This window comes from Colobus angolensis, unplaced genomic scaffold (assembly GCF_000951035.1).
Source record: "Colobus angolensis palliatus isolate OR3802 unplaced genomic scaffold, Cang.pa_1.0 Scaffold294, whole genome shotgun sequence".
Classification (NCBI taxonomy): Eukaryota; Metazoa; Chordata; class Mammalia; order Primates; family Cercopithecidae; genus Colobus; species Colobus angolensis.
Window position 1 is genome coordinate 803,343 of NW_012116199.1, and position 23,188 is coordinate 826,530.

General features: G+C 54.4%; 1 protein-coding gene across 1 annotated transcript in view; it reads right to left on the minus strand.

Moving 5' to 3' along the window:
• Positions 1-12,126, minus strand: part of KLF13 (Kruppel-like factor 13) — a 32,857-nt gene extending 20,731 nt beyond the window's left edge. Inside the window, exon 1 of the mRNA XM_011949246.1 lies at positions 12,081-12,126. Within this exon, the coding sequence (XP_011804636.1) occupies positions 12,081-12,093 (13 nt within the window). The 5' untranslated portion in view covers positions 12,094-12,126. The remainder of the gene's footprint in view (positions 1-12,080) is intronic.
• Positions 12,127-23,188: the final 11,062 nt, after the last annotated feature.

Sequence of the window (23,188 nt, forward strand, 5' to 3'; positions counted from 1 at the left end):
CTGAGGGAGGTAGAAACCCCTGAGCGTGGCCTGCAGCAGGCCAGGCCTCTGCTGTGAGACAATCTCACCTTTCCCTGAACTGCAAGATCTCAGGACCCAGCGTCCAAGGCTGGACCACAAAGCCTCCAAGATCTGAGGGTCCAGGGGAGGCCTATTTGGAAGAGTCTGAAGCTCCCAGGTACAGGGCAGCCTGGGGACCCCTGTTGTGTAAACTCTACTTAAACAGTGACTTCTGTTCTGTTCACTGCAAAACCCTTTTTTTTTTTGAGACGGAGTCTCACTCTGCAACCTCCACCTCCCGGGTTCAAGCAATTCTCTGTCTCAGCCTCCGGAGTAGCTGGGATTCCAGGCGTCCGCCACCACACCCAGCTAATTTTTGTATTTTTAGTAGAGATGGGGTTTCACCATATTGGCCAGGCCAGTAGTCTTAAGCTCCTGACCTCATGATCCACCCACCTCAGCCTCCCAAAGTGCTGGGATTACAGGCCTGAGCCACCGCGCCCAGCATGCAAAACCCTTTTAACAGTGTTGACTTGTGAGTGGTGGGATTGAAGTTAATGATTTTCCTTTTTATTAATGTTTCTTGATACTTTCCTGTTTCCCAAATCATCCTTAATTAACATGTTCCACTTTCACAAGTAGAAACAAAAACAAGTGCCAGGCACTCCAATGATGACCTTTTGGCAAGGCAGCTTCTTACAACAACAGGAACACACTTACATCTGACCCCAGCCCAGAGCACCAAAAGCAAGTCCATGATATGGGCTAAGCAAAGACTTTCCAATGCAGGTTTCCCAGGCCGTGGCCCAACTCAGAGTCTGCGCCAGGTCCAGGGATGGCGGATTTGGGTCATTTTACAAAGCAAGTGGTTCCTGGAGACACTGGGGAACTCTTACTCGGAAGTCCATCCACACTCCCTCCTAGCCTCCCTGCTGTCACCGTCATTATCATGTCCTTACACAAAGGCCATTAAACATTAAGCTCCTTACTTACTCAAAACTGCTGCTGGGCAAAGAGTGCCAGGCCTGCATTTGGCCTGGCCATGGGCGCACCTCACGAGCTTGGTTAGCCTCACCTTCTCCACTGGCATGGCCACCTCTAAGGTGCTTCTCAAGGGCTGTACCCAGACCAAAGCTTCCTTGCGGATCCGTCAAGGTCTGAAAGCTGAGCCAAAGAGCCAGTCCTTGTGTAAGTCCCAGACTTCACCAAAAAAGAGGGTGAAGTTGGGCCAGAGACCACCCTACACGCCAAGCTGCTTTCTCTAAATACCCAGTGGATGGAACAGGTACAAAGAACCGAGGCTTGGGTGTCATTTCCTTTATCCTGAACCCTGCAGGGGCATAATTTCCTACATTTCAAATTTTAAGAGTTTGGTGAAGACAGAAGCGAAGTGGAGCATCCTTGCCCAGAACCACACAGACTCCCTCCTTTGAGATCTGTAATGAGATGACATTCACAGGTGTCCACCTGCTCAGCCGAGAGACCACTGTTCTCATTAGGCCCAGGCAGAGGAGAGCTAGGGCGAGGTTCCGAACAATGGACCCATGTGGTCGGCATCCAGGTGCCCTGCACCCTTGGGGGCCTGCTTGGCCCATCCCCTCCCTCCCCAGTCCCAAAGCTTCATCTTTCTGTCCAGGATCCATGGGTCCAGGCTGCCCAATATCCTACCACGACTGGGGCAGACCCTGGCCCCTTCCTGCCCTATAATGGGCATATTGGCTTAAAAACAGGGGCCGCATGCTGTACCACTCTCTAAGTCTGGAATGGCCGAGAGGTAGGGGTCATTTTCTCTAGGGTTTCACTCGGTGGAGAAAAGCACATCATCTCATGAAATGGGATTCATCCCATGAATCACAAATTCGGCAAAGGCTAGGCTACTCTGAGGACTTGGCAGCTTCAGCAACACTCTTGAGTACTTTTGGTTCCGCCAAGAACACATGGCTGGTTACATTATACCATTCAACTTCATGTGGAATTCCAGGGACATCTGAGCTCATCTGCTTTTCATTAATTCACACCCAAGTTCACACTGGCGGGAGGGGACCTGGAAGCTGTGAACCCCCTCCCCCAGGAAGCCCTCCGGGCCCAGGAGAAACAGGCTTAAAGCAGCCTGAGGACCTGAAGCCCCCGCTCCCAGCATGGGTCACAGGCGCAGGGGCACAACAGGCTTGGCCCATACCGACCTCACACGGGCCCGGAGGACTTCTGCAGACACCAGCCTACTTCCTCCCCACTGCATGCTAGGCACTAAGAGTAGAGCGCTGCCCTTGCACTCATGTAGCCAGGACAGTGAAGTATCAGAGGCCAGGTGACTAACCACAGGCCGGCACCAGCTGGAGCAGACTGGGTCCCAGAGACTCACGTTGAGAGTCCGTGCAGAATGAGGCAAGCGCCTCCAGATCCCCAGGTCCTCAGCACGGTGGCCGTTCCATCGAGGAAAGCGCCGCCGTACCACTGCCGCCTGACAGGGCGCCTGCCTCTCACACACCCGCCAGTGTCAGCCCATCCCAGGCTCTGGGGGAACACGTCATAATCTGCACAGGCGGCTCACAGGGACAGCGGCGCCAGCCTCCCCTCCCTAAACGGGCAGCAGCATTGCCCTGGGCCCTGGGATTCCCCCAGATGAAGTGACAGTCACAGGCTGTGGCCCCACAAAGTTAAGGGGCAAAAAAGCTGCCATGAATGGGGGGAGTAGGCCTGCAGAGGATACCGTACCCCACCGCACCTCGCCATCTGCACTCCGAGGTTAGGCAAGAACGCTGAGCACGATAGGCTGAACGTCCATGCCTCCTGAAACCCGCACCCTGCGGCCCTAACTCCCGGGGTGACGGGTGGCCTTAGGAAGTGGGGCCTTGGGAATGTGATAAGGCCATGAGGACAGGGCCCTCCTTATGGGATTAGTACCCTTAGAAAGGAGACCCCAGAGAATCCCGTCGTCCCCTCTACCATGCGACGTTATAGTAAGAAAACAGCTGTCTACGAACCAGGAAGCGGTTCCTCACCAGATACGGAATCTGCCAGCACCTTAATCTTGGACTTCCAGCCTCCAGAACTATGAAAATAAACTTGTTGTTTATTTGCCACCCATCTCCAGTATTTCTGTTACAGCAGCACACTGGGCCTCCGCCACGGCCCCGGGGTGGTGCTTAAACTCTACAATGCCAGCACCGAGACACCCGCTGGAGCCCAAGGCACTGTGGCCTGAGATGCAGTCAGGACTCCAGGGTCTAAAAAATGCGGACATCGGTGGCGAGAGCAGGCAGGCTGCCGTGACTACAGGGCCATACCCTTGGCTGCCAGGAGGGGCTTCCTGGGCTCCATGTTGGCAGGTTTTCAGTGAGAACAGGGCCAAGCAACAGTCCTGTCTGGGAAGGAAAACTGTGGGTGCCACTTAATTTCTTCTTTTAGCTTTTCTGTACTTAAATGGTCTGTAGCACATGTATACTTCAATAAAAAGTATGTGGCGCGGCCTGCGCGTGTGCCTACGTGCCACGCATGGTTTTTTCCTTTCGGAAGGCACTGGAGGCTGGGCTGACACAGCCAGGCCCTCTGGGTTCTGCCGCCCCTTTAGTGCAAAACCAAGATGAAGAGGGGCGCCTGTGCTCCTGTGTACCGCTCCCTCTTCTAGGCATCACCCTCCAGTCACCCTCCACAGTCATTCTGACAAGAGTAGCAAGCTTCCTGTCCCAGCTCCACAGGCAATCCACGGGAGGAGGAATGGCGTCCTGTCTTCCCACAAAGCCTGTGTGTTTTCCACTTTCCTCCACCAGCAAGTGCACCTGGGGTTCGAGGCCTGCCTCCCGCCTTCAGAAATAAAGGTCCCAGAAAGTGCAGGAAGAAGCCTCCACACTGAGGGAGACTCATGCGGCGTGGCCGAGAAGGCCAGGCTGGAGACAATGAAGCCTGAGATCTGGAATGCACTGAGAAGCGCAGCTCTCTCCCTCGTGTTGGGAGGGCGTCATCCTCAGGGGGTGTGGTCCAGGAGAAGCCAACAACACACCTTCCTGTTCCACCAGCCTCGCAGCCACTACAACAGAGGCAGCCCCCAACCCCTGCAGCCTATATGCCGCCCCAGGGCCCCAGAGGCTGGAGGGTGTGGGAGGGCAGACATAAGAGGTTGGGCCCCCCTCAAGCTGCTGCCACAGGATGGCAGGATGGGGGGCCTTTGGGCCCAGCCACTGAGACACCCGCTTCTCCTTTAGCCATTTCTTGCCTTGACTTCCCAAGTCACACTGCCCCTGCCTCTCCCCTACCCTGCGGTTCCACTGGCTAAGGACCTGCTATAGGAAGCCCCATCCCTCATAAGCAGCACTTCCAAGGCAGAGTCACCCCCTGGGCCCCACATCCTGCCTCTCATCACCACAGTAAAGGTGGGGCCCCTCCCAGCCCAGCCTGAGGGTCCCCTTTGACGCTAGCACACACAGGTTCTAGAAGGCTTGCCACCCACGTGCCGCAAAGCCTGGGTAGCTCCTCTCTGCCTCCAGTCTCCACTGCCCACCCCCAGCCTCACCTCAGGGGGAAGCCTTGTTCACAGCTCCCCTTCCCCACCAGGAGAACCAAGGACAGCCTCTTCCTGAGGTGTGATGTCCTGGTGGGGCTCAGCAAAGAAGCTGGTCGCCCTGATCACTCCAGGGGGTTCCCAGGCCCTGCCAAAGAAGCCTTTTTCTGGGAAGGCTGGTGCTACCAGCAGAGCAATGAAGGGGGAACGCCTGCTGATCCCAGGAGGGTGTCCAAACCCTGAATTCCCTGCTTGACCTTCTAGCTTCACAGGTCCTCAAATCCTCCTACCTGCTTGGACTCGGTGCCACGCCCTGTCACAGACTTGACCTCGTCCCAGCCCCGATGACAGCCAGCAGGTGGGGGAACCAAGGTCCTCACCCATGCTTGCTAACACAGTCTGCTCCTGCCCCCAGACTCAGGTCCTTACGCTGCCCCTCTCCCCTACTGGCCCACCCAACCCACACGTCCAGTCTGCATCTTCCCAGACCCCCCCTGATGCCGCCAGCACAGAGGGTGCAGAGTGGTGGCAGGCAGGAGCCTGGCCTGCAGGCCAACAGCCCTCCTATGGCAAGCAGGAGCCCTGGCCCCACCACCAAGTACCTGGGATGTCCCTGTCTAGAAACAGAAAGATTTCGAGGCACAGATGGTATTTTCATTTCTTCTTCCAGTTGAAGGTGATGCCTTTGAAAGAGAAAGAAAGATACGGAAGTGAAGGCTGCTGTGTGACACAGAAGTCAGCCTGCAGGGCCTGCAAGGAGGGGACGCCCCATTTCCTGAGAAAGCTGGGGCAGGGGGCAGCAAGAGGCCTTGGGGCTCTGGCCTGGGGGCTTTCTACAGCTGTGTGGGTGGCCACAGTTCCAGGGTGGCTGAATACTGGTAACAGGGGTGGGGGGGTCCATCATACTCTTTACCAAAGAGGATGGGTCAGGTTAGAGTGGACCAGTCCAGAAGGGGAAGGACAGCAGCTGCGGTGCAGGAGCTCAGGCCTGTGGCCAGGGTGAGGGGCCCATGTGGAAATCTCTCCTTCTGGCCTCAGAGAAAAGCAGAGGACAGGAGGTCAGGGGAGAAGGCTGTGAGTTTCAGAAGAAAAGAAGAGGTGTTTTCTGGAAGCCACAGATGGGTAATCTTCCCAGAAACAGAGTCAAGATCATTGACCTGGTGTTCTGTGCACAACAGCTCTGGGTTCCCGTCAGGGTTCGCAGGGGCTCCTCAGAGAAATGCCTGGGCTGTGGGCCTCTCAGCGTGAGGCTGGCATCTGTACAGAGGGGCTCACACACGCCTGTGCCAGATGCTGGCACATAGGAACACACTCGTGGAGCCGCACTCCCTCTGAGCTCAGATACTCTCCCTCTAGAACCAGAACCCCTAATAGTGCCTACAAACGGTACCCTGCAGGCAAAAGAGACAACCAGGGGTGAGAGGTGGGGAGCAGGTGCAGCCCTCCCCAGCAAGTCATTTCCCCGGTAAACTGACGGTGCAAATATGACCTTGTGTGGCCCACAGCATCTGACGACTCTACATCAGGCTGGCAGGGCAGACGCCCGGGTCAGAACGAAGCACACTAAGCCCTGGCGTGGTCAGTCTCAGGCTGCGGCCTCACAACTGCAACAGCCAGGCATGATGCTGCCCACGTAGGGCCACTGGGAGACAAGAGCAGGGCAGGGTCCCCTGGTGAGGGGGCTGGGGGCCAAAGGAATGGTGCACCTCCTGGGCTTTCTCCACCCCACCCAATCCTCACACTCACGGATTTCCTGTCAGTTTCAGGAGGGGACCCTGCCACACTCCTGGAGATCCTCTGCTGCTCGCTGCTGGGCACGCGGTGGTCACTCAAGGCAGGATCTGCCCCCAACTCCAGTGCTTTCCAGGCAGGTACTCAAAGGGGCAAGACACAGGCCAGAGGTACAGGAGGGCAAAGGCAGGCTGGGGTGGGGACACAGGCCATAGGCCCTGCCCTCAGACACCACGCCCTCAAGGGACAGAAACACCAGCCAAGGCCAGGCCCCTCATGACACTCAGGCAATGAGTGAGGAATGCCCAAGACCCTGCTCCACCCCTGTCCGCCCACACCCCACAGTCCCAGCCCGATGCAGCACACCTGCCTGTCATCTGTTCTGCTCTTCTCCTGGCTCTGTTCGGGATCTCGCAGCTGCCTCCTCCTGACCAGCCCTATGGAGCCCAGACCCACCCCCTGACCTGCTCAAAGGTGGGGAGGCCAGGGTGGCACCCTCAGAAGGGCCAGGAGCGGACCCTGACTCACACAGCCTGGAAGGCACCTGCCCCAAACTGCAACAGCTCAGACTCGCTGGCCTGTCCCCAGGGTTGGCTTGCACCTAGCCTGGCTGTCCTGGGCTGAACCCTGGAACCTTGGCCTGCTCCTGGTTACTTGCGGCCCCTCCCTCCCCACTCAGGCGGCTTCCTTGGGGAACCCAGGGAGGATCCCGCACAGCCCCAGGACAAAGTCAAAACCCCTCCCACCCTCATCCTGCCCCACCCGGCCATCCTCCCAGCTCTTTCTGCACTGGATTCCAGGAGATTTTGTAAAAAGAAAGGTTCCATTATGTTTCGAATGAAAATCTGAAAATCTGTAAACCCAAGGACCAGAACTCCTTCTCCACATTCTTACAGCAAATTCTATAATGGTCCCTTGGGGGATGATCTCTCCCTCCCCATTGGCCCAAACCCCCACAACCCAGAAGAGAAACAGGGCCCTTGGCCTGGCCCAGCCCAGTCTCAGCTTCTAAGCAGCAGGTGACCCCTTTTGCCGTGGGCCAGCCATGACAGTGGGGTGAAGTCACCCCCAAAGGCCACCAGCCAAGGCACTGAGAAGCCAAGCTTGGCAAATGTCTGGGGTGGCTGGGGATTCCTGGCCTTGGTGCCTGGCACCCCTGCCACCTCCCCTGGAGCCCCTGCCAGCCAGACACATGAAAATGTCCAGCCATGGCATGTTTTCAGAGTATGCCCTGGCTTAAAAGGCAGGTGAAGGAGGCCACTCTCTGCTGACACTCCTTCAGTCCTGCCCCAAAGAGGGGCAAGCCTAGGTGCCCACTATCCTCCTGACACAGGCTGGAGGGGCGAATCTGGGATGTCTCCATCTGCACAGAGATGGGTACGGGTGTGGGGAGAGCCTCACCTCTGGAGCTGGAGTGACAGGCCCCGGGTGGTATGGGTACCCAGAGCCAGCAGGAGGTGACTGCTAAGTACTGGCAGGTGTTTGTCCCAGGGGTTTGGAGAACATCCCCCAGGGCCAAAGTCACCCGAGAGCCAGGCCATTTGTGCAGAGTAAGTATTTAGGGCAGCAACCAGGCACGGGTGACTTGCAATGTGTGGCTCTCCTGTCTCTGCTGCGGTCTCACAGGGAGAAACACTGAACACATTATACAAAGACTGACAAGTGACCAAAAGTATGGGTGGGGACAGGGGATTAAGAGGTCTCCCAGGGAAGACTAAGGAGCAGGTTAATTCGTACACCAGGGCCTCAGACCTCTCCAAGGAGACCTTCCCTGTGGAGTCACGATGACTCGCAGTCAGTGGGAATATCCCCACACCAGGACTCAGCTTGGCCTGAGGGCTGTGTGCGCTGTTGGAAAGCCAGAGCTGACCAGCTCTTAACGACAACAGGCAGTTTAAGTAGAAAACTTTTCCAGGTCATTTCTTGAAGCTGGAAATTATCACCTAACGTGAAATCCAGTTCTTGCTACTGTGGTTCAGGAGATTGACAGCAAGGGTGTGCACACAGACTCTGCCAGGGCCCGTCAGCACCCAGGCCCCTGTGGATTCCCACTGAAGGCTGGATGCACCCCTCATGCCTCCGTGCCTTCTCCCTTCAGGTGAGCAGCCTGAAGGCTGGTCTCCTTCCCACTGCTGCGGGCCGACCCCTGGTGGGAGGTGTGCCGACTTAAGACTGCAGGAGGCTGTTTGGGAGGCTGTGTGCACCCAGCCTGTCTGTGGGCACTGCGTCCCGCCTTAGGGATGGGGACAAGTCTGAAGTCCCCAAGGCATCTGCCTCTGCAGAACATTCAAATGTGGCCACCCCAGACCCTGCCACTGTTTCTCCCAGGATGGTGTCTGCTGCACACCTGAGCCGGCGGGCCCTGTGCAAGGGTGCAGGACAGTTCCCAGCACAGGCGCCACTCTACACCCAGTCACTCAGAGCAGAAGAGAGAAGAGGCCACTCACGACCACAAGAGCAGAGCACGAGACAGTATGTGCCTCAGCGTCCTCCTTTCCCCAAGCACAGGAGCCTGGCCAGCAGGCGGATGTGGAAACCCCATGGCCAGGAGAGGCCCCGACCCCCTCAGCAGGCTGGCCCTGCCTGGGGAACAGGCACAAGTGTCCGCGGAGCAATCAGATGCCGGGAGAGCGAGGAAGGCCATGCTCTCCTTAGTCACTCCAAATGTTCACCTCCGACCACAGGAAGCACTTCCATACCAAATACACTCACAGGAAGACGGAAATAAAGCAGGAAAGGAGTGCAAAGGCCCGGTTCAGCAGCCAAGAGGCCAGCCTCAAGAAGGCCTCATGCTTCCCTTTAGGAAACAATCCTCATATTTGCAAACACAGAACTGCTGCCCCCAAAAAGAAAGAAAATAAAGAAAAAAATACATATATCCGCAGATGGCCCAAAGCTCATGAAGGCAATTACTCCTGTAAACAAGAAGTAGAATGCCTGTGGAAACGAGCGAAGCCCAGTCGAGACACAAAAATATCAAACCTAAGTCCTGAGTGGGATTCTCTGGGCTGCCGATGGCTGAGATGCCGACGGCAGCGATGAGCTCGCCCCACTTGAAGGAGCTGTTATAAAGTGGTCGAGTGAGGCAAGTTTTGCTGCAAACAAGATTTCTGTTGTTCTCTACTGAAGAGCTGTCAGTTAAGAAACCCATCATGGTGCCTGGGCCTCGGGAGGGGAGGCGGCCACGCAGCAGGGCACTGCGTGCCTGGGAGGGCAGCCGGCATTCTCACCCAAGACTGCCTGGTCTCAGAAAGTCCCTCCGTTGGGGTGGGGTCACTCGGCAGGACTAGCATGGCCACCTGCAGGCACAGTCTCTTCTGTCCCTGTGAGACTGCCCAAGACTACGGACACAGGGTGCAGGGCAGCTTTCAAGGCCACCTCAGACAGGTGGACTTGTCCAGAACTGTTCTGACTTCTGGGAACTCAGTCTTCCACCTTGAGGTTGAGGTTTCAGTTCAGCTACTTCTGCTGACTAAAGAGTTTGGCCAGGTACAGCTTGTTGGTACCCGAGAGGGGTTGGTTACCTGGTAACACGTGAGGCTCACCTGAGACGGGGTCACCACTCCCTAGTCTGAGCATGCCTGATGCCTAGCAACAGGGTCTCCATAGCAACAACAGGATGCTCACAGAAGCTCACAGACTGTACCACTTTTCTTTTTTTTTTTTTTTTTTTTTTTGAGACGGAGTCTTGCTCTGTCGCCCGGGCTGGAGTGCAGTGGCCGGATCTCAGCTCACTGCAAGCTCCGCCTCCCGGGTTCACGCCATTCTCCTGCCTCGGCCTCCCAAGTGGCTGGGATTACAGGCGCCCGCCACCTCGCCCGGCTAGTTTTTTTGTATTTTTTAGTAGAGGCGGGGTTTCACCATGTTCGCCAGGATGGTCTCGTTCTCCTGACCTCGTGATCCGCCCGTCTCGGCCTCCCAAAGTGCTGGGATTACAGGCTTGAGCCACCGCGCCCGGCCACTGTACCACTTTTCTGCAGCCAGTTTGGGTTTATCCAGGAGGCTACAGACACAGAAGCGGAGGCTGGAGATGCCGGGAGCTTCACCCCACATGCTGTGTCACAGGGTGACTCTGGGAAGTGGGGCTCAGGGCAGGCTGTGAGGATCCTGGAAAGTGACCCAGCACCTGCTTTAACACAGTAGTTCTGGGCTGGGTGTGGCGGCTCACACCTGGAGTCCCAGCACTTTGGCAGGCTGAGGTAGGAGGATAGTGTGAGCCCAGGAGTTTGGGGCTGTGGTGAGCCAAGATCGTACCACTTTGCTCCAGCGTGGGTGACAGACTGAGACCCAGCCTCAAAAAAAAAAAAAAAAAAAAAGTTCTGAATTGTCCCAGCCTCAAAAGAAAAAAAAAAGTTCCGAATTGTCTGAGAAGACAGCAAACCTGTCTGTTCATTCAGGTGCCCATGAACAATACTGCAGGGGGTGAAATTCTGTTCTTGCAAGTTAATCACCACTTACCTCACCCGACACACACATGGACACACACGCACACATCCCTCCTACTGGGTGCCTCACCCACGTTCTACCCCTCTGCTCCTAGAGGCAGCATGACCAGACCCACTTCCCAGTGAAAACCCAGAGCTGGGTCCAGCCTGTCCCACTCCGAGGCCAGGGCTCTTCATCACTACGCCACAGTGCCTCTGTTCAGATAACAAAGAACGATCAGACAAGAAGGCCTTTCTCTGATGAAAAATAAAACACTGAGAGGCTCCCAAGGAAGGCCATGCAAACACAACATCTGTGGAGTCAAACTTCCATGAGGTGGTCCAATAAGAGAGACACAGCAATGACTCGGGGCTCCAGGTCCAGAGCCCAAACTGTCGGGATGAACACAGAGCACAGGGGCGCTGGGTCTCCTGAGAAACTCCCAAGTGTGCTCATGTTTTGGACTCCTTTAACACGTTCCAATACTATTTCAATACCTTCGACTTGAGATCTTTTTCTTTTGTTTTTAAGATAGGATCTCCCCGTGTTGCCCAGGCTTGAGTGCAGTGGCAAGATCGTGGCTCACTGCAGCTGCCACCTCCTGGGCTCAAGTGATCCTCCTGCCCGCAGGCTCCTGAGCAGCTGGGACTACAGGTGTGTGCACCACCATGCCTAGTGGAGTCTCATTATGTTGCCCAAGCTGGTCTCGAACTTTTGGGTTCAAGCAATTCTCCGGCCTCAGCCTCCTAAAGTGCTGGGATTACAGGCATGAGCCACCATGCCCAGCACGAGTTTTTTCTTAAATACTATAAAAAGTATATTCTCCAGGAAAAAAAAAAACAAATTCTGCATACATCTTTGAAAGGGGTGATGTTAGCAGGACTGTTTCTGCTTTACAAAGAGAGAAAGGATGACAAGAAAGTGAGCACCCAGCTGAGGAGGGATGCTGGGGCCCTCGCCACAGACAGCCCTGTGCCACCCAACTGCAGGAGAGTCGCCTGTTCAACAGGGAAACCTGGAAAGGCCAGGAGGCTTGGGGTGTGCACAAGCAACACCAGGGACTCATTCTAAAACAAATGCAGCAGATCTGAACTTTTCTTTTTAGTGCTGAGCTCCCTTGGCAACCGCCACGGCAGCTGCTGCAGAAAGAGACTTTTTAGACAGGTTCATGCCTGAGGATGGCTGCGAGGGCAGTGGAGAGAGGACCCAAGAGGCAGCCCAGCCCAACTCAGCACATCCTCAGCCTGCCTCAGTCGTGAGAAGGGACGCAAATAGACCTGCAGGTCTACAATGAAGACGAGACCCTGGAAACAGGCCTAGAGGCAGAGAGGCTCACAGGACACACCACCCACCAGGGCAACCTGGGTCAGCCCTACTGATATTTACTGATAGTAAAATAAACAAAGCCACTTCCCTGGATCCTCACCTGGCTCCTCCATGGGGCGGGTGACTCTGTACAAGATAATCCATGGTGGGGCAAAGCAGGGAAGCCCAGTGAAATCCAAGGTGAAGGGTCAGGCCTGTGTGAGAGCCTGCGGCTGCATCTCCCACAGCAAAGTGCCACCTGGGGCACTCCCACGAGACAGCAGGCGGGGGGGCGGGAGGCCATCCACTGGGCGCAGCCAGCCCAGGCTACCTACGTGAGCAGTTAGAATTTAACAGCAATCACCAACAAGGTATAAACAAGCACATGCCCTGACCTGCAGGGAGGGGGCCAGGCCTCTGGCAGGAGAGTCCAGCAGTGGGTGGGAGGGCGCTCCTCGGGCTCAGTCAGACTCATCAGCCTTCAGACAGCTGCTGGAAGCACCAGTTATGGGTATCTGAACACCCAACAGGGGAAAGGCATCTCCCCAAAATTTTCCATGGAACTTAATTAGCCTCAAAGCCAATAAAATCCTGGTGTGGTGTTTACGTAAGAACGCCTGGTCCCTGGATTGTGGCCAGTGCTCTCCCAGCCTCCTGTGCCAGCTGTCGGCAGCGGGGGGCCCTCTTTGCTGCCCCCGCACTGCCTCACCAGGGCCTCGCCACCGTCTCAGAGAAAAGTCAATGAATCACTAAAACATTCCTCCTATAAAGGGAAGACAAATGTTTATTAAGAAATTATAGAAACCAGGTCAGACATTTTAGTATCTTAGTCATTCTTGCTAATTGAAAAAAAAAAAAAAGAAAAAAATCAAAATAGAAACCCATCCTAGAAACTTGAGACAATGGGAACTTCTCTAGTCAGGAGCACTTGGAGCTGCGGTACAGCCCAGTTGCCAAGGCAACCCAGTGTTTACCTCCAGTTCTGCTGTGTAGGAGGACCCTGACCGTGAGCAGGGACAGTCAGCCAAGCTACCTCCTCCCAACACCCCAAGGGACAGGCCGCCAGGGCATCCCCAGAGGGCGGAAGGAGGAAGCCACAGCCTCCCCCACAGTGTCTCCCAGGCTGAGCAGCTACACAGCACAAAGGAGGGGTACCTTCCCCCTCTCTCCTCAGGCCCCCTGGGGTCTGCTCCCCTACATACCCACCCACCTGCTTGTCCTGACGGCTGGAAACCCCTCAAGACTCTTAAAGAAATACTGAGATCCCAGAGTACAAGGGGGAGTAGAGGAAGTGAGAATGGGGCCACACTGAACCTCAGCTGGGCAGCCAAGGAGCTCAGTTCCCATCCATTAATCCGGCCAGGGCCAGGATCCCAACAGGTTGCTGGCCCCCCTGGTTTGCAGAGGAGGAGTAGAGAGACCAGGGGGCAGAATGGCCCAAGATGGAGTGCCCCATCAGGGACTAATGGTACACACACTCGGGCATGGCTCCAGGGTCCCACCCTCCATCCTGAAGGCTGATTCTGCCTACACAGCCACGGCTGGGCATGCACTGCTGCTTCCTACCCTGCTCTTGTAGAGACCAGCCCCACTGGGGTTCATGGGGCTGGGAGAAACAAACATCGTGCTGCAGACCGCACCACCTGGCCAGACGCCTCCAGACTGGGTTACTTCCAGTGGAACGATTGTTCTGAGACTTGGCTGCATGGCTGACCACATGTGCATGTGCATACACAAGCGCGCACACACACACATGCACGCAAATACGGGCATATACACACACACACGCACACACTCACATAAGTATACGTCTTCCAAGGTCATGTGCAGTGCTACACGTGCAAAGGAATCCAAATGCTTGGCTCATAATCCAGGGCCACTAGGAAGATCAGGGAAACAAGCTTTGAAGTTTCTCAAAGGCTAAAGTGAGTGAACTTAAGAATGATACAATTTGTCCAAAGCAAACTGCTAAAGTGTACTACCCAGCCCATCATTAGGGAAACTTCAAATCACAAGCTATAAGTAGCCAAGGCTGTATTTTCTGTAAGACTCTAAAGCCTGACAGTAATTCAGGACAACCACCCACCTGCTCGCCAACACAGCAGCTCTACACCTGTGACAGTAGACACTGAAGGGCTCCTGCTCTGTTAGCCGCAAAGGGGACACGGTGTAAAGTGCTACAACGAATTTCAACCTTGATAAAACACGGTATCCTGCAAAGCCCCTCAGGCTTACCCAGAGAATGCCCTGGCACCTTAGGCCAAGCAGCAAAATACAGCCATGCACCACATAATGACGTTTCAAACAATGACAGTCCACGTGGGATGAGAGACTGGTCCCATAAGATGATACCCCGTTTTAATTGTACCTTTTCTATATTTAGATACAAAATGCTTACCACTGTGTTACAGTTGCCCACAGTATTCAGGACAGTACCATGTGGTACAGGCTTGTAGCCTAGAAGCAATAGGCTACACCATACAGCCTAGTGTGCAGTAGGCTATGCCGTCCAGGTACGCGTAGTAAGTACATTCTGTGATGTTCACATGAGGACGAAACTGCCTAACGACACATTTCTCAGAACATACCCGTCATTAAGCAACCTATGGCTGTAATTTTAGAAAGGGCCTGCCATGCAAGCAGAAAAAAAGGGCACTCTGGAAAAGATAATAAAACCTTGGGCATCTTCCCTCTGAACGCACAGCTGCAAGGGGCCAGAGTCCCTGTGGGTCCTCACGTGCTGCTGTGTGAGGCGTCCTCCTGCCACCATCCCTGCTAAGAGACAAAAACGACAACTGGTGGACGAGCACAGCGGAATCCTTCCACGTGTAAGGCGGGCGGAGGAAGGAAGTGAGATCCCAGCAATGGGATGGAGGGAATCTGAGTCCCTGCCTGCCCTGCCCCGGGCCACTTAGCATGCCTAGCAGGAAAGGGACATGGGGGCAGATGGCACCCCTATAGATGCCTTCAATGACCAGTAGGCAAACCAGATATGGCCAGTCATGCAGGTGAGGACAACGGGCAGTAAGTCGGGAGAGCAGACAGGCCAAAATACGCAAAGCAAGACCCTGGAGAGCCTGCCAAACCCTCAGACTGTGTGTCACATTTACATATCCCAGATTCAGATGTGTGGCAACCACGTCATTAACTCCCATTTATCCGCCCTGGTCCATGAAAATGTGTTGGGGTTTGTTGTTGCTATGATGCCCGGGTGCACCCCAAGGTGCTGACTCTGGCTCCCAGATCCTGGCTTTGAGCAGCACCCCCAGCCAATGGCCCGGGTGAATAGCCTTCACCTTTCTGGTAACCCGAGACCAGTGACCTGCTGGACCCATGCCCTCTACCCCACTCCCAGTCGACAAAGGAGTCAGGTTCTGAACTTACATATGCCTTTGCTCTATTTCCAATCTCCTTTCTAACAATTCCTTGCAGACACCCCATTCATGCTCCGCCATTAACTTTAACTTCCACCCATAGCCCTAAACCAAGTTCCCTTTATTCTTCTTCTTTACGGTGAGCATTTAGACAATAAAAGAGTTAAAGACAAGTAGAAAGTCTCAGAGAGGGAGTTTATTAGAGGAGGAAATTCTGGCTGTATCACAGGCCCTGCAAATACTTAGGTGTGGCCCAAGGACTCTCAGATCTCGCTAACCCATGCATACCTGTTAGATCTCCAGGGCGCACCTGACCACCTCCCACATACCAGGACATTTGGCCTCCCCATCCACAGCTTGGACCCACATATGGAAGCACAACGCCCCTGCCATCCCCGGTGGCCACAGGCCTTGGGGTCACTGCTTTGTTCACAGCCTCTCCTTACTCCAGGAGGAAGGCAGATGAGTCCTCCAACAAGGCCAGACCAGGAAAGGATGGTAGACCCCCAAGGATTAGCTGCCAGTGCTCCAAAAGGGAGTGAGGAGGCCCCAGCCAGGGCCCTGGCCACTCACCAGGCTGCTTAGGCATCACCTCACCTCCCATGTGTGTCTAGTGGACGCTGGAGTCGGGGGAGAAGTCCGTGGTTCCTCTGAGCCCACATCATCCTCTCCCCACTCCCAAGCTTCCTCCCACCTGGCCTGCGCTCACAGGAGACAGGCACGTGCCACAACTCCACCTTTAGAAGCTTCTCCTGAGACAGGAGGCCGAGGTAGGCTCTGAGCCACATGCTCTTTGGTGAGTGATTTTTGCTTTGGGCCTTCAGTTCATGCAGAGCTCTTTCATGATGCAGTGTGGGCTCCAGCTTCAAGGAGACAAGCCTGTGCCCTGTGCCTGGGGAACCAGGGTCACCCATCCATGCAGAGTAGGCCACACCCCTGTGGCACCAGCACAAGGACATTTAATCTGAGGCATCAAGCCTCAGTGCTTCTCCAAACAAGTCACCTTGGGACAGACTGGCCAATGGCCACGGAGTGTAGCCAAGTTTCTGGCTAGCAAGTGTTTTTGTGATGAACTTCAAAAACGGAGAACAATAAACAGAATCCTCCCCCTGCCAAACGCTCTCTCTGTCTTGTTTGTCCAGAATGATGTTGGTAAAAACCAGGGACTGGTCAAGGCTGAATTTCTGGTGCTTGGTGCCATGCTGTGCCCTCCCCCCGCCCCACCCCTGCCACCACACACACACACACACACACACGCACACACACAATGCCCAACAGCAAATGGTGATCACAGCCTGACCCTGCATCAGGAGGGGAACTGAAGCAGTGTGGAGGACACAGGAGTCCAGTCCCTCTGCTGGGTGGGGCAGCAGGGTGTGAAGGCACAGCCCCTTCACCACAGCCCCAGTTTGAACTGAGCAAACTCCATGTCTCACCCAAGAGCCTGACTCACAAACAGCTGATCCACATTGGCTGGGGGTGAAGACGGACCTAAGATCTAAAACTGAACTAGATATCAGAGGTTCCACATAGCCACTATGTTCCAGGTGTGCATGCTCCTCCGTTCAGCAAGCATGCGCAGGGTGCCACGTCCACTCACACACACACTCACGTGTGTTTATATACACATACGTGGATATGGAGGCATACGTGTGTGTTCACGGCCAAATGGCAGAGCTTTTGGTTGGGTGAGGATTTCTTCTGTGCCCAGTGCCCAATTGATGCCAAGAGTAAAACAAGTTCAAGTTCCCGTCATATTGGCCCAGAAAAGTGTCCAAAGCCTTCTGAACTCAGTATCTCCCACCCCAAGGACTGCACTGGTGGCTGTCTCCATGACCCCAACCCCAGCCACACAGCACAGTGGCTGCTTTTGAATCGCCAAGCTGGAGAGTCTATTCCCATCTCGACCGGAAGTTGACTTCTCAAGAAAACAATCCCATTTGGGGCTTTGAAAAGAAAGAAAAACAGGCTCAGGTGTGTGGACTTAGGACAATTTTTGTCTATTTCTTGAAAGCACATAAAGACCAGGACTTTGAAGGTGTCACCCGTCGTAGGGCCTCCCCAGCCCTGGGAGACAGGCAGCCTGTGGCCACAGGGCCAGCATTCAGGCGGGCTGACCAAGAACACTCTCACAGCTACCCTTGAGCTGGCTATTCATACCACCTGGAGCCATTTTCATTCAAAGGAAAATCAGGGTGCCCTGCTTGTTTGGGGAAAGGAGCCCCCAGGCCTCCTCCAGTCGGTCCTTTGACTTCCAAAGCCTTCCAAAGCTGAATCCAACCCCCAACATCTGTCCAGCCAAGGAAGTTGGAAGATGGAGTAGAAACCAACCAGCTGGATGGAACGGGCTGAGCCTGGTCGCCCACCTTAACCATGTGATCCTGCAGTGGGACAGGCTAATAGCCCATGCCCCCGCCCCCATGATGCAATGGAAGTGCCCAACATCACCTGTGCCATATTTTGGACCAAAATTTGTTTAAACCAGACCTGATCACAGGAAACAATCAGACCAATCCAGATTGTGAGTTGCTCTACAAGACAACTGGCTTCGGGCCTTCAAATGCCAGTGTAATATAATAAAAGACCAAAAGATGGGAAACTATCCTAAGCTAAGAGAAACTAAATAGGATGACCAAACACAACGTGTGATTGACTGGATCCTGAATCCTATAATGGACATTTTAGGAATCACCAGGGGAACTGAATATGGACTGTGTATCAGATAATATATAAGTTAAAGAGAAAGGTGAGATGGAAAAGGGAAAAAAATATAGACAAAAAATTTAGAAAGAAAAAGGGAAGGAAGGAGAAAAATGTGGCAAAATATGATCCAATGACCCTATGGGAAGAGTACTGGAGTGTTCACTGTACTACTCCCTCAATCTTTAAGCAGCAGCAAAAATCTGTGCGGGAAGCCGTGTACCGGGGACATCCAGGTTTCTACTACCACAGGGCCCTGCTCACTTGCAGTCACCTGAAACACTGATCCAGACAGGAGTGGCAGTAGGACACAGTAGGTACACCCACCTCAGGAGCGCCTGCCCAGGTGCAAGCCCCAGTTCCAATCCCAGTTCCACCCTCACTTACGGTGTGACCTTGGGCATGATTCCTAAGGCATCGAAGCCTTAGCTTATTTGAAATTTAGTAATAATAAAAGGGCCTACTTCACAGGGTCCTTGTGAAGATTAGACAGCTTGATGTAAACTAATACAAACAGAACGATGCCTGGCCCCTAGAGCAAACAGTCTGGAAGTCTTAGGATTGTGAGAGCTGAGTGCACCATTCTAGAAGTTTTTATTTTTAAAACTATTTTAACTGCTTCCTGAAAGCACAAACTGAACACACTTCACAGTGCCTTGGTATCTCAAGATCCCTGCTAGAGCGTTAGTTATTCCAGGGTCTCTCATGCAGACCTCAGGGACTGCTGTGGAGACACATGTGCCCCTCCACAAATGGCCCCACGCTTGTTCCAGCGCTGGTTGACTGCAGGGCTTCTTCATGACCCATTTAAACACACAGACTTACACACGCATATGTTAACAACCTGCTGGTTTGTTTCCTCCCCTGCCTTTAGCTGCTATCCATGTCTTTCGCCCTTCCCCAGTAACCAATCAGATTAAAACTACGTGTAAAGTGGGAGCCAACAGGACCTAAGGGCAGGAGGCTGTCAGAGCTTGAGAAGTGGGCTTCATGGCACCTACTCAGAAGGATCGGGCCCCCATCTCTGCTGTGTTCCAGACATGTGAAGCCCCAGACACAGGCTACTAGTTTAATGAACTGCCTCCTATCAGTTGGCTCAGGCAGCACGGCCTCCAGCCCACTTTCAGCGGAGTGGGGAGGGGGGGCAGAGACAACACCACACCAGCCCCCAACCAACTGCTCCGGGGCTGAGAGCCCACCACATGCTCTCCAATCTCTGTAAAACCAGAACTGAAGATGGCCAGGAGAGCCAGCCACCAGGCGTGCAGGAGTGACAGTAGTTTTGCTGGTACTGTTTTAAATGTTCTCAATGTTCTCACACATCAAAAAGGAGAACTGGGAGAAGTAAACATTTTCAAGAAGGTGGAGTGGTGACACAATAGGTCTCTCCCTCGGGGGGAGGGGGGGACCAACAACTGCGGTCTACTTCCTTTAAAAACACAACACAGTAACTCCACAACAAATTTCACCAACGCTTATCAACCCTGTTAATACCACCACGAGGTCTCAATCCTACAGAAATGCCAGCTCCCCTGCACCAAGACACACACACCTCAGAGTCCACTGAAACACAACTTGTAATAGCGAAAAACAAAAAAGGCAATGTAGCTGTCCTGTCCATAAGTGAAGGCTAAATAAGTTACAATACAGCCATATAACCACATCTTGGAATACCATGTGGCTGGGAAAAAGAATGAAGATGCCTCATTTAAGCACACACACAGAACAAAATGCCAGCAGTGGGATGTTTGCTAGGATCCTGTTTATGCATGTTTCAAAATGTCTATGTGGATACACATGTATGCATACGTGCAAATCCATCTAGAAGGTCTGTAAAGAAAAACACCAATGTGGAGTAACAGTGGTTTGCTGGTGGTGCAGGCTGGCACCTCCCATGCTGCATACACTTCTGCATTGTTTCAGGAGTTTCACAACTAGGGCCACTGGCAACCTGAGACTGCGAAGGTGTGAGAGGGAGGGGTGGAAGTGCTGAGCCACTGGCCTGTGTGGTCTCTGAACAAGGCACAGGCCACCAACAAGCCTGGCTTTACCCTGGGTAAAGGAGATCCCACCCAGATGTCCTCTGCTCTGCTTTCCGAGGCAGCATTAGGGAGCATCTGCAGGGCGCTCAGGGATCAGTGTACTTGGAAACAAGCCTTTAAAGCCAGAGTGTGCCTTGGGGGAGGGGTCGTGATAATCTGTCAGGATCAAATCCCTGCTTCAGTGGGTAAAGATAAATTTCAGGTTAACCCCACCCAAATTATCACAGGAAATGGCTGACAGAATGTGATCTTACTCTACTTCCCTCCTCCACCCCAAACAGGGCCAGGTGACCACAAATATGTCTCGGGTTCTGCAGGAGGGAAGGCTGTGTACGCCACTATGCTCACCTTTCCGTGGAACCCCCAGAACCCAGAGAGGGCCCAGCATGCAGAGAGACGTTTTTGGCTCCAGTGCTGGAGGGAAAACAGGGCACAGAGCAGTTTTGAAAACAATTATTTTGGGGAACAAATAGGTAGAAATGTATTCAGGGTTTCTTTGCCAAGAAAGACCAAGTGGCCATTCTACTGGGGGCCTGCCAAGTCTCCCCATTCAGGACAACACGCAGGACCTCTCCAGAGGCAGGATCTGGGGAGCCAGTCTGCCCTCAAGAGGGCCCCAGCCTGACCTATCCGAAGGTAAGTCCTTGAATTTCTGCATCAAAGCACCTCAGTCTCCAAGAAAATCTGCTCCTGGTCTTGCTACTCCCCTACGCCCCTTTTAGCAAACTTTCCAGATCTGGACTGGGAAGTTCTAACTGGCCAAATAATAAAGTAGCACAAGCTGCAAAGATGCTTTTCTAGGTTTGGTGTTATGCATTCGTTATAACATCAACAATAACCTAAATGTGACAGAGACCAATGTGTCCACAGAATAACTCCTGGGAGAGTGGGAGTGGGAGACCACATTGCTACACAGCTAACCAGGACAGAAGGCTCTCAGCACGCAACTGTTCAGACAGTGGCGGTGGAAAATCCGAGCTGAGCCGCGGCCAAGGGACCACAAGTGCCTCCAGAGTCAAGGCTGACCCTTGCATTTCCCAAAGGGTCTTCACATACTTGACCTCATTTCCCTGAAGACTTTGCAGGTGGTCAGGGCAGACATCACTAAGTTGCAGGGAGATCTGGGAACCGGTCCCTGGTCACAGAGGAACAGCACAGAGCAGCTGGCTACCTTCCTGGTTTTGATATTCACCCTCTGCCATGAAATTACTGTGGATCCTGGAGATGCGGGAAGCGGGGCGGGGGCACCTTCCCGCACCTAATAGAGCACAGGGTTCCGCATGACCTCCGTCACTGACTGTAGAGACCCCACAATGCTGCTAGAGGCCCGCAAACCACGGACAGCTCAGAGCCCATGGCTGCAGCAAAGCTATCCCCTCGTGGCTCGCCTTCCCAGTCATCCCTGAGGCCTGCCTGGGTTTCTTCCTTCTGCAAGATGCTCCTCTTCTCCCTTGAGGAACACCAGTTACTTATGCTCTGTACACCTGGGCAGGAGCTGGAAATGGGCTTCCCAGGGGTGCCCTCCGCCAGGTGCTAAACCAGACTCCCTCCAGGGGCAGGTTTCTGGGCAGTGCAGCCCTCATAATGGGTCACCTGGGGTACCGGTAACACGCATTCCCAGCTGCAGGCTGGAACTGTGTGTATTAGGTCGGCATCAGGGGCCTGGAAATCTGCATTCTTCCCAACTCCCCGCCACCCCGCTGCCGGAGCCCTGTACACTCCCGACTTGGAGGCCAGTTTCCACCCTGGAGGTAGCACTTCTGATGTCTGCACACCTGAAGGGTGGAACAGTTTCTCTGCTTCAAGAATGGACACTGTAGCACACTGCAAACGCTCGAAGGGTTGGTTCCATTCTCTTTTGCCTGCCTTCGGTTTTCAGGAGCTCCGAGGAAACTGGCCCCACCTACGGCGGGAGGCCCGAGTCTCCAGCGCCCCTGCACCAATATTCTAGTCAAGGGGCTCGCGCGGGGCCAGAGCCTGAAGCCGGAGGTGAACCCACCAGGAAGACATCCCAGGGCTGAGGCCCTGACGAGCCGGCCCCGCCCACCACGGCGAGCCCCTCCCCTCGGCCACCCCCCTCCTCAATTCCCAGCTACCGGTGCTGCCGAGTGGCAGGCCACCCTGACAGGGGCTGTAGAAAAATTTCCCGAACATTAAGTATCCCGCCCAACACGGGCATCGTCCCCCAAAGCGGATCTCAACCCCAGCCACGCCCCAAGCGCTGCCCCCACCCGATACTCAGGGTCCACCTGGAGCCGAGCCCAGCCTAGCCTTGCCTGGCCCCTCCCCCAGGGCCACACCCACTCTGCAGCCGCGTCCCGAGCTGAACTCTGAGTCCACACAGATCCCCACCCCCAACCTGAGCCCCCACACCCTTAACTGACCCCGAATGCCTAGAAATGGCCCCGCTCTCACTCTCTATCCCATCACTTGCCACGCGGTTTGGGGCGGCCACAGCAGCCTCCCGAGTGAAAGTCCGAAATTCGAAAGCCTCACCTGCAGACCTCGGGCCCTTTCAGTTCCAAATGTACCGGGAAAAAGGGGGCCTTCAACTCTATGCATAGTCTCCAAGGCTGCAGGTTCTTTTTATGCCTTTTAATCACTACGTGAACTATTTTACAAATAAGAGACTACCACCCTTGGTCACAAGGCAACAATATTCAGTACATGGGTTTTGAGCCTGCCCCCAAAAGAGGTGAGTGTCACAGAAGAACTCACGTGAGCTCAGGGGAAGCATATAATTCTTCACACTAAAATGGGGGAGGATTGCCGTCCATTAAAACGTTTTCATCTTTGTGTTAAAAACGAAACAAAAAGGGGGGGAAGGAACCGCCACAGATGAATCAAGTACAAAGTATCGGGCAGGGCGTGGGAACTGCTGCCGCTGGGCTGGCGGGGGCGGGCGGTGATCCCCAGGCTGGAGGCTCAGCGCCCGCCCTGGCGCAGGTGCCGCCCGCCGCGCACCGGCCCAGAGCAGGTAAGAGGTGGGCAGGCGAGAGGTCAGCACAGAGGACAGGCAGCAGCCAGGGCATTCCTTTCCAGAGAGAGCTGAGAGGCCGAAGAGCCCTAGGGCTGGGCGCGTCCCCGCCGACCGGCTGGGCGGAGGCTCCCAC